Here is an 18,045-nt window from a genome sequence, read left to right as displayed (position 1 = left end):
CCCAATCCTATTTTCTCTAACTTTCCCATAGCACTGCTCCTCCCAGCCAGATTCCACATGTTACCTGTAGCTGCTCGGGCCGCTTCAGTTTTAATTTACCCGTCTTGTAGCCACCATGTTTTTCAAATAGACTGAAAAACCTGAAGAAATAAGGAAAAGCTTCAGTATGGGGTAAGACCGTTAAAACCTTGGGGAGCTGCCCCATCCCCATCTCCCTCACAAAAAACCTGTCTAAATTAGGACATTCTTCCTACCTTGGATGTGTCACCTCCATCTTCATTTTCTGTTTGGGGGTACGATCCCCATGACGGATAATTGCAATGACACAACGAAGTTCCATCCTAAGATAGAGAATGTTGTTAGAGCCTCTCCTTCCCACACCAACTCCCATCATTTCATCTTATTTGACATGTCAAAGAACAGAGGAAAAACTATCTGAGATTAGGCAAATAGGTAGGGTCAAGGAAAATGCCTGGAAGATACCCAGGCTCCACTAGTCAGATGGTATAGGGTCAGAAAGTAACCACTGGTCTGACTCAGGTGCCTTAAGTAGGTTACTCCAGATTTTATACTTTTGCTCACATAGTGCCAGATGTCGTAGGGACAATGGGAATGTCCTCAGCCTCTGTGGGGATGGACCATGGGATCTGGAACTGTGGAGCAAGCTCCCGCATGATGGTGTTCCTAGAAGAAACATGAAGAACTGTATGAAAATGAATGAACCAGAACCACACATGTGAATAAAGCTCACAAAAACTAGCAAGTTGTAGAAGAATACATTATATAAAGTCTAAAAACATGCCCCCCCAAAAAACGCATAGATGTAGTAAAAGTATTAACAAATGCATGGGAATGACAGGGGTGCCTGGGTGGCTCAGTTGATTAAGTCCCACACTTGGTTTCAGCTCAGGTCATGATGTCATGGGTCTTGAGACTGAGCCCCACATCAGGCTCTGTGCTCAGTGGGGAGTCTGCTTGAGATTCTCTCCCTCTGCCCCTTCCCCCACTTTCTCTCGAGTGCACATTCTGTCTCTCTAAAATAAATAAATCTTTAAAAAAAATGCATGGGAATGACAAACACCAAATTAAGGATTGTCGTTATCTCTGGGTGGGAGGGAAAGGGATGTAATTAGCAAGGGGTGGGTAGGGGCCTCACTATATTCTTTTTTTTTTTTTTTTAAGATCTATTTATTTATTTTAGAGACAGAGAATGTGAGTGTGGAGAGGGGCAGAGGAAGAGGGAGAGGGAGAATCCTTAAGCAGACTCCCCACTGAGTGTGGAGCCGGACACAGGGCTTGATCCCTGGACCCTGAGATCATGACCTGAGCAGAAATCAAGAGTCAGCCACTTAACCAACTGAGCCACCCAGGAGCCCCAATTCTTAATATTCTATTTCTAAAGCTTGACGGTGAATACATGAATACTCACCATATGCATCATTCTTTCCACATTTTTAAATATCATGTGGTGAATTTTTTTAAAAGAAAAGTTTTAAAATAGTATATGTTTAGTACAATAAATATAATTTGTTTATATATGGTAGAAGAAGACATAATGGTATATATAAAACTGTTAACAGAGTGCAGCGTTAGGAAGGCAAGAGGGCTAAGGAGCTCTTTTTCTATTTTCCTTTTTCACTCTTAAATCCTTTTTTACACTACTTAAAATAAAGCAAAAGCTTTCTAACTTTCTTCTCTAAGCCCATTCTGCCCAGTCCAGACCACTGTGTCTCTTACCCCAGAATCTTAGCACAGTCGTCATAGTATTTCATCGAATTCTTGACAAAACTGAAGCCATTGACATCACACACAAAGGAGTGACCATTGGCACGAAGAAGGTCAAAACCACAAACTGTTTGCTGCAGTGGAAAGAGGCAAGATGAGAACAAGAGAGCCACTCTTTCTTCCCAGACCCCTGCTCCTGTCCCGTACCCTCACTCCACAGCACCACCCACCATGGGCCCTCCTCCACCTTAAAAGCTACGCAGACTTTCCTGGCCACCAGCTTTTCCATGGCAGTCAGCATGACTGGATATCGAATCTCTTTCCCTTCACTGTCTCGTTCGACCTTCCCATCCAGAGCTGGAGATTTTCTGGCTTCAGCATGGGCATAATCGGGCCCCACTGTATATACCTGCAGGTACATAGCATCACTGAGTATGCCCACTGCTCATCCTGTATATGAGAAGATAATATGAGCACTAGGTCTGTAAACTAGTTTCAGAGTAAAAACAAAAACAAAAACAAAAAAACCCTGAGTATAAAGAACAAGGAGACTGACATTTTTCTTACTGAGTCCCACTGAAGTATCCTTATGAAGGTTTCTCTTTGGGCCTCCAGAGCTATTACCTAGTCCTCGTTGAGAAATAACTTACCAACATTATACCATTTTCCACGCTACACTTGCCCTTGCTCTGATAGTACAATGTAAAGGTCTACTTCTCTCAATATCTTCACCTGAATATGAAAGCAAATCACATTCATGCTTTATTTTCTATGACTCTCTCCATACACTTCCACTTGCTTCCCATGCACCCCATCCCACCCAGACATTTATGACCACTTAAATCCCTATATCCACCATAACCTTGACATCTGTGCCATCTGTTGGCATAAACTCCTCATAGATGTACGATCCTGTCTTTCGGACACTGCTCTCGGGAGAGTAAACGCTGCTTCGGCTGCCAATCTTCAGGAAGAAAAAGAAGGAAAAAACGTTGCCTCCACATTATCCCCAAATCTTCCAGCTTCCCTCCCCACAACCTCATTCTTGTCCTTCAATCTATCTGACTTCCCCAAATGCTCAAATGTCTCCCATACCTTACGGAAGAGGCGCTGACTTCCTCCTCCAGCTGAACTGGGGTAGTAGATGTAAACATTATGGTCCTCTGCACTCACTGGCTTCTCCACAAAGGGCTTGGGAAAGACAGCTCCATTTACCTCTACCTGGTCTTCACCTTCTATGAGGTTGCATTCTGAAAGACAGGTATGTGGTCATTTCCAGGGTTGAGAATTGTAGAATACTTCCAACTCCCATTTCCCTGAGTTTTAATCTCCATAACCCCCAAATTTCTATGACCTATCTTAGTAATAGATATGGTAATATCTATATGGTATATAAATATAGTAGAATCTACCTAAGAGGTCCAAGGCTCTGTTCGAGGACCCATAGCTCTAACTCTACCCATAATCCAATAACCAAAGGCTCACTGAGATAAGTAGTACATGGAGATGTCTAGAGAATGGACAACTGGGCTAAGTCACAGAAAGCAAGGACAGGACTGGACAAAGCCAGGTACTCACCCTCAGGCCGGGCAGGGTCACGGTTGAGCACAGCATATCGAGGCAGATCAATACCCTCCTCCTGCAGGATCCGGTACACCTCCCTCCTGTTGCCCCCAAATAAATTAGCTGGGAGAGGTGGGAGACAGTGACCAAGGGAAGAGGCTAGGGATTTCATTTGCTCAGGAACTGGTAGATATCAGGGTATAGAACTCGAGAGGGCATGTTACAAAAATTAAGCATGTTTATTTGATCCTCCCAGAGTGGGCTCCATAAATAGGCATGATCTCCGGGCTACCCATCCCACCAATCAACAGAAAGCTATACCTATCCTGGATGTAATACTGCATAGCCAGGTCATTGATAAGAAAGGGGTTTCGAAGCTTGGAGTAAGCAACCGCTTTGTCCAGAGGAAATCCTGGGATAGAGAAAGGAAATAGATCAAAGTAAAAACGTGAAAGAGAGTGAGAAAATGGCAAGAGAAATGGAGAGATGTATTAAAGCTAAAGTTGCCACTAAGCTCCTCTACCCATCCAACCCATCACTTATCCTTCTGCCCAACTTCCCAAGTCTAGAATATCCATCAGGAAAAAGTGAAAAAGATATTTTTAGGGTCCTTCCAGAGACACACAATTCTGTCAGAGATCCTAAGAGCCTTAGATCCTGAGGTTTGAATGTGGCCTTTAAACCACCTCCAGCAACTCTTCCATGATACAGGGAAAGCAAACCCCCCTGCACTGTTCTCCAGTGTGTCAGGAAGAGCTGATGACCTCTGTACTACTTGACAGTAAGAACCTCATTTCCCAGTCCAGCATTCCCAACTCCATTCCCTCCCATTTTCCTTCACAGACTCCAACCTTTGGAGTGGAAAGAGATGAGGCAGTGGCAAGATGGCCAGTTTTCCACAGGTTCGTTGAGGATCACATCTTCTCCCAGAATGATAACAGTTAGGTAGTCAAACCTGCAGAGTCGCTCTAGGATTTGGGTCATTGGCTTGGACTTGGATTTCTTGGTCATGGCACAGATGCCAACAATGATCTGAGGTTCAGGAGGCTATAGAGAAGAAGTGCTGTCAGGAACTTAGGAACTTCCCACCAAGACCATCCCTATTAGGGAACACTGTCTCATCTCCTTTGAGCACAGAGTTTCTTGCCAGGACTTTGGACCTATGGGGAAATGCTGTCTCCTAACTTAGGTCTAGAATGGAGTGCGTGTAGGGATTCCTATTGCCTAAAGAATAGGAGTCTTTCCACAGTAGGAAATGTGTGCTCAGGCAGAAGAGCCAGAGAACCAATAACCATGACACAACAGGACGAGGGCATAATGGCAGGGGATTCAAAGATAAGTAATTTAACCAATCTCTACTGCCTCTCCACTTAATCAGGATAGGGCTTCTTTATGACAGGAAATCTATGCATTTAGAAAGAGCAGAGAAGTGTCTCCAACCAATGGAATCTCAACTCTCTATGAAAGGGGTCCCAACACCAAGTTACATTATTTTCCTTAGTCTTACCACTTCATCCTCCTCATCCTCAAGGAGCTCGCTGTCACTCTCTTCTGTCCTCATGCCTATTCCACGGGTGCCCAGCCCCTCATCTCCAGCTCCCAGGAAGAAGTGGGCTGTGGCACTCTCGCCCTCACTGGCCGGCAGTGACCACATCCCCGCCGGAGCACCCACTCATCCCGTTCTGCAATGGAGGGTATCCCATTAGCTCAGAATCCAAAATCCATGGCAGTGGTGGGGATGGGGCATGGGGAATGATAAAATAAAGAGGGAACCACAAGGAGACTAGGGGAAACAGGAAACAAAACTATGGTAAAAAGGAGCAACGGGAAAAGAGGCACGTGGACTATGACTTGACATGACTAAAGATCCCTAAGAGAAAAGCAAGGTCTCCCTTTTCCTCTCCACTCACCCCACTCCCAACCATGAGACTGGTGAGAGGATAAGTAGGTTAACCCTTACAGTGCTGGCATGTCCCTGATTCTGCCAGCAGGAAACACCATTAACTCCAGCAGCAAGTGGAAAAGGCAGTTCCTCATGGAAGGCTACTGTTGATTCCTACCAGAAGAGAAGATTAGAGTGGCATTTCCAATTTTTGATTCATTCCAAATGTTCCTATCCCTTCACCATCTCCCCACAGTAGTGTTGAACTCAGGGATTTAATTCAAGAGCAGAGGGAAGGAGAGAGCTCAGCTAGCTGCCTTTGACCTTAAGCCCCATCTTCATTCCTACAAAGGATTAACTCAAAAAACATTTATCGAGGGCGCCCTATGTTCTTTTTTTTTTTTTTTTTTAAGATTTTATTTATTTGACAGAGAGAGTGAGAGAGCACAAGCAGGGGGAGCAACAGAGGGAGAGGGAGAAGCAGGCTCCCTGCTGAGCAGGAAGCTGTGGGGCCCGATCCCAGAACCCTGGGATCATGACCTGAGCTGAAGGCAGCCGCTTAACCGACTGAGCCATCCAGGCGCCCCGAGGGCACCCTATGTTCTAAGCATTATATCAGAACATTAAAATTCTCTATGCCCCCTGTCCCTCCTTCACGTGCTCCACTTTAAAAGACAAATGCCCAAGTCCAGAAAATCTGTCAAGGAAAGAGGTCTAGTGTTGACTGGGAGGTTGAGGATACAGGCATGCATACAATTGCCTCCAACCCATTCTCAGACCAAAATTTCAGTTTTCTCTCTACCATGTCCTGGTACTACAGACCCAAGTCTGGTCTAGGCCGAGGTCCCTTACACCAGAAGCTACAGCAGGAAAAAGTTCTGTCTAGAGCCATAATCAGTGAGAGCATCTTAAGACTTATACTTGAATCAGAACAATCTGGTAGTTCCATTTCTGCATACATACACCTACCGTAGTGGTTCTTAACTAATTGTGATTATGCTGGTTATCGGACATTTGGTAGGAAGCATTTTTGGTTGTCACAACTGGGAAGGTGCTATTGGCATCTAATGAGTAGAGACCAAGGATGCTGCTTCACAGTTTAAAACGCATAGGATATTCCCCCACAACAAAGAATTATCTAGTCCAAAATGTCAGTAGTGTCGAGGTTGAGAATTTCTGCTATAAAAAACTCTCCCACATAACAAGACATGGGCAAAGATGTTCATAACCTCACTGCTGGTAATGGGAAGAACTGAAAACTCAGAGGTCACAAGAAGAATGGATAAATACACTGTAGTACATACAAATGATAAACAGCGATTTTTAAAAATGAATCAAAGATTTAACAATATGGACAATTTCCAAATGCAAACTGCAGAAATACACATGCAGTACAATTCAGTTTGCATAAGTAAAAAATATTACATGTATTTATGACTGTATACATAATTAGTAAAAGTCTAAAAATATGGACTGGAAAGAAAGACATTAAAGTCATGATAGTGGTTACCTCTGAGAGGGGAAAATGGAACTGAGAAGGATCTGAGTGGAACTTTCCAACCTTATCTGTAATGTTTATTTCAATTTTTAAAAAAAATCTAAAGCAAATACACAAAAGGTTAACATTTGTTAATACTAAAGTGCAGGAATATGGGTATGCTGCTTTTTTCCAAAAATAAAATTGAGTCATCCAGCAGCGATTTTTCACATTCTCCAAAAGTTCTCAGAAATACTAACCAATGACTCTAATGAAAGCCAGAAACACCTTAAGTAAACGGATTTCATCTTACAGACTTTTTAAATGGTCTCCAACAATTATTTTGTATTTTTATTTAAAACCCTTCCATTGCAAGTGGGATTTGCACCTTTAATTAGAAAGAGCTAACCTTTATGCAGCCCTTAACCTTTCTAGTCTTTACCATCTGCTTGTCTCCACTGGTCAACCACAACACGCTCCTTAGACTTAACATTTCCAGTTGTCAGGGCGCCTGGGTGGCTCAGTCAGTTAAGCGTCTGCCTTCGGCTCAGTCATGATCCTGGGGTCCTGGGATTGAGGCCCAGTTGGGCTCCCTGCTCAGTGGGGAATCTGCTTCTCCCTCTCCCTCCCCGGCTTGTGCTCTCTCACTCTGACTCAAATAAATAAATAAAATCTTAAAAAAAAAAATTTCCAGTTGTCTATTGCAGATCTTATACATACACTCCCCCTCCTGATTAATAGGCTATTTCTTTGAACTCCTTTTAAGTGACCTGACCCAACGTCCATGATTCGTGGCATTCCCAAGGTCCCCGTATAGTTTAAGCAAGCAGAATTTTCTTGCACCTTTATACCTTATCTGAAGCAGGGGTTTTCTCTCATGTCTAAGATTCCTAACGCTTCACCCTTTTTTCCATTAAGTCCTTCCTGGTTTTCTACTGAATGTATATAGTCATTTTCCTGAAATTCTATTATATAACTTTATAACAGAGGATGGTAATAGAATGCGGAAGAGTCTGTTCACAAATACGGGGCTAAAGAAAGACGGAAAGGCCTAAATTCATACTTAACAAAGCAAAGATAGAAGCCTGACAGAAATAGCTATGATATAAGCCAGGATTTATTTAGATGTACCTCTGAGAGAGGCTGGGATTTGATGTGGTATTCCAAGAGCTATTCCCCAGTTTTCTGTGCCCTTCTCCCCAACCCCCTCTCCTTCAATACTTTGTTGCGAAACAAAAGAAAACTTCTCGCTCTACAAAAGGGCTAAAGGGCAGTCTAACTCCTGCCTGAATCAATGCAAACGGATGGAAAAAAGGGGGGTCAGAGGTGGGGAGAAGATAGGTAGGTAGGGAGAGAGGATGGGGCAGACGGGTAATCTCAGAAACACAGATGTTAAATCAGATCTGAAGAGGGGGTAGAAGAGAGGGTAAACTGCGTAACTTTTTTTATCCCTTAGAATTCAGGGTTGTTTGCAGTAGTCCTCGAATTTCCTTAATCACCATGCACTTAATAGAGGGCACCATTAGTGGTGAAGGGGAAACCTCAATACACAGTCCAAGCAGGAATATTTCCAACATAGTAAAACTCCTCAGGCCACCAACACGATCTTCTTCCCACCTAAATTCCCTCTAGATGCAATGCTTACTCCTTCATATGTACCCATATTCTGACACTGATGAATTGTGCTGATGCCCTTGTTTATCAAACCACTCATGCTCCCTTCTTCCCCTAATTTGCTAAAATGACTCTCCACTAACCCCCCCACCACTCACGACACTGCTGCCCCTCCCCCACACTGATCAACTAATCCAATTAATAATCCAACTAATCCTCTCACTTAGTGATTCTCCAGCATTAAGCAGCCCTCCAAACCCGCCGATGAGTCACCACACTTCGTAACATATTTATATCGAACCCTCAATGATCCCCCACAAAGAATGCCTACGATCCATTCCGTCCTTACGCTAGCTCTCTCCAGGGTCCCCTCCTCTCTGCAACAAGCCCAGCCTGCAGCGATCCTCTCCCGCGTCGACTCCATTCCACCCTTCCTCACACAGACCTCCCCACCCTGACCCGCTCCCCTGCTGCCTCCGCTCCTCACGCAGGACTCCCTCTTCCTCCCGCAAATCCTCAAACCCCTCTCTTCTCTTGCTGACCCCCTCCGGTGTCTCTCCTCACACAGCTCCCGGTCACGAATGCCGCCCTCCGATGCGATTCCACCAGCCTTCGCCCGCCCCCGCCTTACTCTCCCTACGCTGACACTGAGGCCTCTTCCCTGGGCCTCTTTCCGAAGCTGCCCCCAGCCGGTACTAAACACTGCCCTCAGCACCACCAGAGCCCACTCTACCCAGCCCACCGCCTCAGATACCGCCCCCAGCCCCCAGCCACTCCCCCACCGCCCCCGGCCCTCGCTCACCCGCCTCTCTGCGTTCGCACAGCCGAACCTGCCGTCAGCGACACCTGACAGCAGCCCAATCAAAGCGCGGCTTCTCTGCCGTGTCACCAATCAGCGGAGGGCGCGCACCGGCAACAGAGTCAGGCTGCGTTGGCCTGCACTTCTGCGTGGAGGAGGGTGGCCCCTAGCGGCTGTAGGGAGGGAGTGCAACCTGATGCTCCCCTTCCTCCGATTTCTGCGTTGGCACAGCCCAGATGCTTCGTTTAGACAGAGACTTTACAGTGAAACCAAGAGCAGGGAAGAAGCAAGATGCAGAGGAAGAGGTACAATTTGTGCCATTGCACGTCCTTGAGAACAAAACCAGGTTTTCTGTTTGTTTTTTAAAACAAAAGGAGTATGACATACTTAGCCAATAGATGTAGGTTAAAAATGTGAACAGATGTAGAGTAGACTGGAGACGAAAAGAGACAATGAGAAAAACAAATCGGAAAGTTAAGGGAAGGAACAAAGACACTTATTTATGGAGGAGACAACAAAAAGGATGGACATGGAAGACTGGGCAAGATGGTTCCCATCTTCACACTGGGCTTGTTCTTTACCCCTCCCCCAGCCTTGGAACCAGACAAACCTGGGTTTGAATCCTGGCCTTGCCTTTAATAGCTGTGCAGCTTTGGACAAGTCACTGAACTTCCCTCAGCCTCCATTTCTCCGTCTGTAAGAGAGTGGTTTAAAAACCTAATCGGGGTGCCTAGGTGGCTCCATCGGTTAAACGTCTGCCAGGACCGTAGGATCGAGACCCTCATCGGGCTCCCCTGCTCTACAGGAGCCTGCTTCTCCCTTTCCCTGTGCCTCCCACTCCCCCTGCTTGTGCACGTGTGCTCTCTCTCTGTGAAATAAATAAATACAATATTAAAAAAAACCTAATCATAAGGTACTGATTATATGAAAGCATTTTGTATATGTTTGCATTTTTATTCTTTTTTTTAAGATTTTATTTATTTATTTGACAAAGAGAGACACAGCGAGAGCAGGAACACAAGCAGGGGGAGTGGGAGAAGGAGAAGCAGGCTTCCCGCCGAGCAGGGAGCCCGATGCAGGGCTCCAAGCGGGGCTCCAAGCGGGGCTCCAAGCGGGGCTCCAAGCGGGGCTCGATCCGAGGACCCTGAGATCATAACCTGAGCCCAAGGCAGATGCTTAACGACTGAGCCACCCAGGCGCCCCTGCATTTTTATTCTTATCTTTTCATTCTTACTTAGGTTTCCCCGGCCAAGACAATCCCAAGTTCCATGTTTTTCCTCTGCAACTTCCGGGATCCTACCACTTTTCAGTCAGGTGCCTCATTATACTGACCCCAAGGCATCCTGAATGAGATAGGGATGATTCTAAGGACCGTCCCTAAGGGAAATAGAATCCTCCTTAGTTCTGCTCAGGCTCATGTTCTCTCCACCACTCCAACCCTTCAAACAAGTTATTAAAACATCTTCTAGTTAATTAACTTGTCTTCTCACCTCCCCCACCCCCCGAAAAATGTGCCCTCAGTCCCTCGTCATCCATTGGAACAATCCAGTTCAATGAAATAATACATACAAGAGTTCCTTATAATTGTAAAGTGCTTTATAAATGTTAAGTAGTATTGATATCATTATCATTAAAGAAATCAAATATATATATATATATCAATTACTTCCTGTATGCCATAGGATAATTTTTTAAAGTGAGCATTAATACATTATGTGGCTGTTAGAGGCTCACAGGGAATAAGAAAAGTACACAAATACATGTCTTTTCTCAGCGGAGCTAGTACTTAAATTTGGACAGCTAGTCTCCAAACTTGAGTGCTTTCTCTATTCCTCTGGGCAAGTCTTATTTTTCCTTCTGTAATTCTCTCTTCTTGTTTCCTACCTCTTTAATCTTAGTAACCACCCTCTCAATCAAATAACAACCCTACTGCTCTGAAAGATTATCTCCCTTCTTTATCTGGGTAAATATACACTATTCCAAGTAATTATATTTGCTTGCTCATAACTACTCCTTAATCTAGACACTGAGCCCACAGGTAACATTTTCCATCTCTCCAAAAGTGACTCTAACTGTAGAACTCTATTCTCTGATATTTGTTCTCTTACCAGAAGAAGGAATTAAGTGACAGACACAGAAGAGAGGGGGATGGCTTCTAAGGATACCAACAAATGAGGAAGGGAGGAAAAGGAACACAGGAGAAGCCTGAGAGGAATAAAGGGAATCAGAGTATAGGGGTGGGGTCTCATCAGTGGGGCCAGAGGACAATGTGAAGGGAATTTATCTTTCTCAAATAAGATTTCCAAGTATCTTACTATCTTGTGGGTACACCAAGATAGCTGAGAGAAGGGACTAACACCATCATACGTACCCCACCTTAACTGACTTTCCATACTGAAGCCCCACATCTCTATTTTGGCTCCAGCATTCATTCTCTTTCCTGCCAGGACAAAGGTCAAGTCACACGTAAGTCACACTTTGAACTGTGGGAACACACCCTCTCAAATCTGAGTACACACCTTGTGAGGAGAGAGGACAGAGGACCAGTAGGAAGGCAGAGATTCCCTGGCAACCTTAGCCCTTGAACACCACTCCCCTTTACACTCTGTATTAAACAGCATTAGGGAACCAAGAGAAGCAACACTTGTGGTGGTTGGAGACCTGTGCCTGCCTGTCCCATTCCTACACGTCGTCATCTTACCACACCCTTCACTTCACCTTACACTCCCCTCCAGCCCAGGAACTGGAAGCTACAAAGAGGGAAGAGAAGGGAGAGGAGAAAGAGGAAACTAACGATTCCCTGCCCAGCCCCAGCTCCATACCCAGGGCGACCAACAGGTAGGCAAGCTTGCAGAGAATACTCAGAGGGAGTCCTGTGGGCAGCAAACACTTCTGAAGCTGGATAAAGCACGAAGAATTAAAAGTTCGAAGGTGAAGTAGAAGATGGGGAGGAGGGGAGGGGGGAGGAAAGCTGGAGATCATGAGAAGTGGAGGCAGGACAGGGCTTCAGGCTTGGGGGCTGAGTGGGGGTAGGGAACACAATATAAATGGGATAAGAGTTAATGTTTCTCGAGTTCCTCTCAGGGAATTCTTCCACAACCTTGTAAGAATAGCACAGGTGTGGCAGAAGGGTGCCTTCGTCCTCTTCCTGGTTCTAAGGAAAAGGTGACCTTGAGCCACCAGGCGTCTTTCCCACTATCTGCCTCTGTGTGCTTCCTTCTTGTCTTTCTCTGGTATCTGTACTTATTCCGCGGTTTCTCCCCACGGCCGCCTCCCCTGAGATTATGAAGAGGTTGCTGGGGAAGGCCGAAAACTAGAGAAGAGGTTGTGCAATGTCACCCTTTGACACCCAGAGTGACGAATCGGGTTCCCGATTAAATGGAGAGGCTTGGGGGAAGGGTGTTTAGCCTTTCGCGGGTCCCCTCGGGTGCTGTCCTGTACTTGGTGCTGAAATCTGGGCGACCTCGTCTCAGGTGGATCCGCGTCCCCAGCCTAGAGTTGGTCCCCTAATCTACCTGTCGGTGCTTCCCGCCTCGGCCCCCGCACACCTAGCGCGGTCGCAGGCGGAAAGGCGGGGCCTGCATGAGCCCCACCCCTGGAGACTGCGGCTGGGGCCTCCCTCTCCTCCACCGCCCGCCGCTAGCTCATTGCGCCTCTCCTGCAGTCTGGTTGGAACCCGCTCCCTCTCCGGCTCCAGCCTCCACTCCGGCCCCCATTTCGGCTCCAGCCTCGCACCCAGTTCCGGCCCTCAATCTTCCTGGTTGCATCCTCCCTCCCCGTTCCTGCCCTGCGCCAGCTCCAGCCTCGCGATTGAGTAGCCCGTCCCTCAAGCCATGGCTGGTCCCTTCTCTCGTCTGCTGTCCGCCCGCCCGGGGCTCAGGCTCCTGGCTTTGGCTGGAGCTGGGTCTCTAGCCGCTGGGTTTCTGCTCCGCCCGGAACCTGTAAGAGCTGCCAGTGAACGACGAAGGCTGTATCCCCCGAGGTATCAGTGTCTGAGGCGCAGGGGTGTGTGTGGGGGGGGTGGGGGGTGGTGACGGGAATGAAGATGGGGATGGAGATGAGGACCCGGGCAACAGAGAAGGGTTATAATCACGAAGCCTCTGGAGTGGAGTGCTGTGCAATCTGGAGACCTCAGTGGGTTAGGGATTGAGGCCAAAACCGTGAGGCTAACGCATTCCTGGGGACCTGTAACGCGCAGTCCCCGCCCCCAAGACCCGTTCTGGCCCTGCGAGTTCTGGCTGCACCTACTCTGCCCAAATCCCTAATTGAGAGACCAGTAACTATCCTTTTCGCTTTCCTCCATCTCCTTTCCTGCTGTTTCCCCCCATTTCCTGAATTCCCCTCTTTGGTCTTGCCCTTCCCCCATCCCTGATGCTGTGCTAATGGTAGGAAAGAACTGAGCAAATCTGGGGGAATTGAGCCGATCACTCAGAGGAAGCTAGAACTGTTGGGAAAGAATAGACCCTTTAAGTCCCTACAGAGATTACCAAGGTTTAGGCTCCCTCTAATCGCCCCTCCTCACAAGGAGCAAAGCCAGATATGGCTAACTGGATAGCTCCCAGCTGACTGCACTGGGTCTAGGCCCCCTGTGCCCTCCCTCCATGGTTACTGGGTACCCCCTCCCTAGCGCTGAGTACCCAGACCTCCGAAAGCACAACAACTGCATGGCCAGTCACCTGACCCCAGCAGTCTATGCCCGGCTCTGCGACAAGACCACACCCGCTGGTTGGACGCTAGATCAGTGTATCCAGACTGGCGTGGACAACCCCGGCCACCCCTTCATCAAGACTGTGGGCATGGTAGCTGGAGATGAGGAGACCTATGAGGTAGGGGGCCCCCAGAGTCTCCCTGGTGACCCAACTCATCTTCCCAGTAATCCCAGCTCCTTCCCCCTACAGACCCTTCACTTTCCTTTAAGGCTGGACCTTCCATACTCACGTTTTCTGACCCAGTGAAATCAATCCACAACTAAAGCCTGGAAAGGGATCTCCTGTCTTTAACCACCCTCTCCCTCTTAATTCCCCATCAGGTATTTGCTGAGCTGTTTGATCCTGTGATACAAGAGCGACACAATGGATATGACCCCCGAACAATGAAACATACCACTGACCTGGATGCCAGCAAGGTAGGTCAGATATTCCCCATCTGATTTGCATTGCCTTATGTACAACACTCTCTCTAATCCCTTCACCTTAATTATTTCCTGACTCGGAGTCATTAGACTGCTGAGCTTTTAGTGTTGGTGTGGGGGGAGGAATTGTATCTTAAGAAGCAGCGGATATGGAGAGGAGAGGAGAGGGTGGATGAGAATGACCATACCCCAAAGTAGGCAGTTTGAGGGAGGGTTCATAATGCTCCCTTCAGTTGGAGTACTTGCTTGTTGAAATTCTCCTTCCAGTGCATGCAGTGAGGGTCCCTACAGTCCTTAAGGTCTCTCCTTCCCCTAGGCCCTCAGTTCCCACCCACTGTGTCTGTGACTTATATTAATTTCTCTTATTCCCTAGATCCGTTCTGGCTACTTTGATGAGAGGTATGTATTGTCCTCGAGAGTCAGAACTGGCCGAAGTATCCGCGGACTCAGTCTTCCTCCAGCCTGCACTCGGGCAGAGCGACGAGAAGTGGAACGTGTTGTAGTGGATGCACTGAGTGGACTGAAGGGTGACCTGGCTGGACGTTACTATCGGCTCAGTGAGATGACAGAGGCTGAGCAGCAGCAGCTTATTGATGTGAGGGGCCTTGAGAGGGAGCAGGGTTGAGGAGCAGATGGAAATTAGAGTCAGAGGGGAGGGTGGGCCAGATGAGACAGAGGCCCAGGGGCTACTGTGAAGATTCTTAAACCAAGTCCTTTTACTTGCCTCAGGATCACTTCCTATTTGATAAGCCTGTGTCCCCATTGCTGACTGCAGCAGGAATGGCTCGAGACTGGCCAGATGCTCGTGGGATCTGGTATGAGGCTTACCTTACCTCTTTTGTCCCCATGCTGTTAAGTGCCTTTTATTCCTCTATCTCCTCCAGTTCTTGACCTGCCTCTTGATCCCTGTCTTTTCCTCTTTTCTGCTTTCAGGCACAACAATGAGAAGAACTTCTTGATCTGGGTGAATGAGGAGGATCATACACGGGTCATCTCCATGGAGAAGGGTGGCAACATGAAGAGAGTGTTTGAAAGATTCTGTCGAGGCCTCAAAGAGGTTGGAGAAGAATGTATAAGGGAACTAGGTGGGAGGACATAAGGAAAAACCAAAGACTAGACTGTATAATTTATCAACCAACTCAGGACACTTTTGATGGCAAAGGGGATCACTGTCAATCACTTCAGGACAATATATCAGGACTGTCCAAGGAAAACCAGGATAATGGTCACCCAAGAATAGAGAGAAAGAATGTCATGAGCCTAAGGTAAATAAAGCAGTTGCCAGATAAGACAAAGAAGGAATAACTGAGATAGTGGGTCAGTGCCCGGGTTGTGTGGAATGTGCAGATAAGGAAAAGTTTGAGCCTGGATCAAGGTAGGGAGTGAAAGATTGGTGTATTCGTGATTCCATTGTAACCACCCAGTTCTGAACCAAGGTAGGCCTTGGCTCTGGATTCTGTCATTCTTGCTAAAGTATCATGTCTATGGTTTAAGCTGAGAGTAGGAGGGAGACTGGGGAAAATGCAAGATGGAATGGCTTAAGTTCCAGAATGTGTGGCTCTACAGAATTCCTCAATCTTACATGGGTTAGGTCTCCATATTCTATTCTAGATTAGAAATCCCCATAAACCCAGTTCTTATTGTATGTTCTCATATATACAATTCTATTTTGGACCTGTAAAGACAGAGAGCTCCTCCTCTTTTATATTCTAGCTGGGAAGTTTTTATTGTTTTTGGCAAATAACAGATAACATATTCTGACTCTAAGTGGGTAGGGAAGTACTTTTCAAATGATATGCCTCAGGTTTCTCATCTGTAAAATTGGGATAGTAAAGCTTCCTACATTTTATGTTGTTGTGGGGATTAAATGAGATAATGCATGTAACATGCCTGGCCCATAGTAAATGTTCAGTAAGTGTTAGCTACTGTTATTATTATTATTATTATTATTTTTAAAGATTTTATTTATTATTTGACAGAGAGAGACACAGTGCGTGAGGGAACACAAGCAGGGGGAGTGGGAGAGGGAGAAGCAGACTCCCCGCTGAGCAGGGAGCCCGATGCGAGGCTCAATCCCAGGACCCTGGGATCATGACCTAAGCCGAAGGCAGACGCTTAACGACTGAGCCACCCAGGCACCCCCTGTTATTATTTTTTAATGGAAGGGTTTCCCCTTGTTCAGCCTATTAGATAACCTCCCCCCATGCCATGGTTTTTTCCTGAACTATGAATAGGGTCCCCTTTACTCATGTTAGGTAGTTTTCATGTCCATCACTCTGGCAGATCCCCATCTCTTGAACTCTAATGGTCATCTCCATGATTAGGATGCTGAAGTGAAACAAAACACCCTTCCCATACTCCCCTCTCCAACCCCTCTTGCACACCCCTAAGTATGAGTCTGGTTCTTCTGGACTGTTTGCACCTTTCTCTCTGCCTTCTCACATGTACTTTTTCCACAGCTAACAGAAGGCTTTCTTGCCTCTTCCTATTGCAAAGCCTACACCCTCATTTTATGTGTGAAAGAACCCTTCCAAACTCTAGGCTCATTAGCAAAGCAAAGATAATCCATGCATGCTGAGCTCATTGAATAATCATCCCTTTCTCAGTTCAGTTTACCACCTCCACTCATTTCCCTAGATCATCCCGAATGCATCATTCTCCCAAGTTTCTCTTCTTCCACACACAAGATGTTTTGCTGTAATCTCACCATTATGGCCTTGCAACATCAAAATTACCTTGTATGCATGATAATAACAAACCACTTACACACACACACACACACACAGCAATGTCATTCTTTCACAGCCCAAGTTTCTGGTTCTAGATATACTTTTAGAGTTCCTGTAGGTCTGGCTAAGGGAGGGTTCACATATCCCTGACTTTTCACTAACAGAGCCTTTATGGACTCAGGTGGAGCGGCTGATCCAGGAGCGTGGCTGGGAGTTCATGTGGAATGAGCGTTTGGGATACATCTTGACCTGTCCGTCTAACCTGGGCACTGGACTTCGGGCAGGAGTGCACGTCAAACTGCCCCTGCTAAGCAAAGTAAAGGAATTGTGGGGTTAGAGCGGGGTGTGGGTGAGGAAGGTGGCTGTGTGTGGATGGGAGGGTGGGAGCATTTTGGAAAGGAGCCAGACATATTATGTCTGGAAAATGTTAGGGGAAAGAGCTCTGAGCATGTTCAGGGTAAAACAAGTCTCTGCCCCCTATTGACCCCGCCCCCAACCCCTATCTCCTCCCCTCTAGGATAGCCGCTTCCCAAAGATCCTGGAGAACTTAAGGCTCCAAAAGCGTGGTACTGGAGGAGTGGACACAGCTGCCACAGGCAGTGTCTTTGACATCTCTAATTTGGACCGACTGGGCAAGTCAGAGGTGAGATCCCTAGGGATTAGGGTGAGGAGAGGCATAGGTCTGTGGGGGTTGAAATATGATGGTGAGTGGGCCCCAGGAATCTGAAATGAAATTCAGGTTGAGTGGGGAGGCAACTGGAAATGAGTTCCTTGAGCAGGCAAATCAGTGCTAAAGAATAAAACTCAAGTTATGGGAAGCAGAGGTCAAGGGTTAGTGTCCTTCAGGTGGAGCTGGTGCAGCTGGTCATCGATGGAGTAAACTATTTGATTGATTGTGAACGGCGTCTGGAGAGAGGCCAGGATATCCGCATCCCTCCACCTCTTGTCCACAGTAAACATTAAATGCCCCTCCCCAGAAGATGACTCAAGATCCCCAGGAGTTCTGCTCATTCTAATGTGGCCCATTCTACTCGCTTGGATGCTCCCAACTCCTTCTGTCCTAGTAAAGGCTCCTTGCTATGCTCCAGCTGTCTGTGTTATTTCTAATGGTTGGGGTGAGGAGGG

General features: G+C 46.8%; 2 protein-coding genes across 23 annotated transcripts in view; one reads left to right on the top strand and one right to left on the bottom strand.

Moving 5' to 3' along the window:
- PPIP5K1 (diphosphoinositol pentakisphosphate kinase 1) overlaps window positions 1–9,169 on the bottom strand; it is a 43,844-nt gene extending 34,675 nt beyond the window's left edge. For 5 of the 19 annotated variants that reach the window (XM_078079439.1, XM_078079440.1, XM_078079438.1 and 2 more), the window contains exons 1-13: window positions 8,804–8,957; window positions 5,249–5,344; window positions 4,796–4,970; window positions 4,140–4,335; window positions 3,610–3,700; window positions 3,304–3,389; window positions 2,821–2,975; window positions 2,588–2,689; window positions 1,973–2,134; window positions 1,738–1,859; window positions 583–684; window positions 255–341; window positions 65–140 (exon numbers count right to left, since the gene is read on the bottom strand). In XM_078079439.1, coding sequence (XP_077935565.1) covers window positions 65–140; window positions 255–341; window positions 583–684; window positions 1,738–1,859; window positions 1,973–2,134; window positions 2,588–2,689; window positions 2,821–2,975; window positions 3,304–3,389; window positions 3,610–3,700; window positions 4,140–4,335; window positions 4,796–4,942 — 1,326 coding nt within the window. In that variant the 5' untranslated portion in view covers window positions 4,943–4,970; window positions 5,249–5,344; window positions 8,804–8,957. Of the gene's footprint in view, window positions 1–64; window positions 141–254; window positions 342–582; window positions 685–1,737; window positions 1,860–1,972; window positions 2,135–2,587; window positions 2,690–2,820; window positions 2,976–3,303; window positions 3,390–3,609; window positions 3,701–4,139; window positions 4,336–4,795; window positions 4,971–5,198; window positions 5,345–8,610; window positions 8,725–8,803; window positions 8,964–9,063 lie in introns of those variants that run through there. The other 14 variants (XM_036120012.2, XM_078079436.1, XM_078079441.1 and 11 more) reach the window with 9 other exon arrangements.
- Window positions 9,170–11,747: 2,578 nt separating this feature from the next.
- On the top strand, window positions 11,748–18,007 carry LOC118553105 (creatine kinase U-type, mitochondrial). 4 transcript variants are annotated; one of them, XM_036120050.2, is made up of 10 exons: window positions 11,748–11,898; window positions 12,725–13,042; window positions 13,688–13,886; window positions 14,090–14,185; window positions 14,565–14,786; window positions 14,921–15,006; window positions 15,125–15,248; window positions 17,102–17,236; window positions 17,438–17,563; window positions 17,767–18,007. In XM_036120050.2, exons 2-10 carry the CDS (start codon window positions 12,894–12,896, stop codon window positions 17,881–17,883), a joined length of 1,254 nt encoding a protein of 417 aa, XP_035975943.1. In that variant the 5' UTR covers window positions 11,748–11,898; window positions 12,725–12,893; the 3' UTR covers window positions 17,884–18,007. The 4 variants fall into 4 exon arrangements, with proteins under 4 accessions (XP_035975943.1, XP_035975945.1, XP_077935558.1 ...); XM_078079432.1 differs by lacking the exon at window positions 11,748–11,898 and adding an exon at window positions 11,975–11,991; XM_078079431.1 differs by lacking the exon at window positions 11,748–11,898 and having other exon boundaries at window positions 12,635–13,042.
- Window positions 18,008–18,045: the final 38 nt, after the last annotated feature.

Source organism: Halichoerus grypus, chromosome 8 (genome assembly GCF_964656455.1).
Source record: "Halichoerus grypus chromosome 8, mHalGry1.hap1.1, whole genome shotgun sequence".
In the NCBI taxonomy this organism is placed as follows: domain Eukaryota; kingdom Metazoa; phylum Chordata; class Mammalia; order Carnivora; family Phocidae; genus Halichoerus; species Halichoerus grypus.
Note: the sequence above shows the minus strand (reverse complement) of the source record. Positions and strands in the feature narration are given on the sequence as shown.

Excerpts from the sequence above, each read along its gene's own strand:
- LOC118553105 (XM_036120050.2), top strand. The coding sequence starts at position 12,894 with ATGGCTGGTCCCTTCTCTCGTCTGCTGTCCGCCCGCCCGGGGCTCAGG. Across the intron at positions 13,887-14,089 it reads GAGATGAGGAGACCTATGAG|GTATTTGCTGAGCTGTTTGA; the intron begins GTAGGGGGCCCC and ends ATTCCCCATCAG. Across the intron at positions 14,186-14,564 it reads CTGACCTGGATGCCAGCAAG|ATCCGTTCTGGCTACTTTGA; the intron begins GTAGGTCAGATA and ends CTTATTCCCTAG.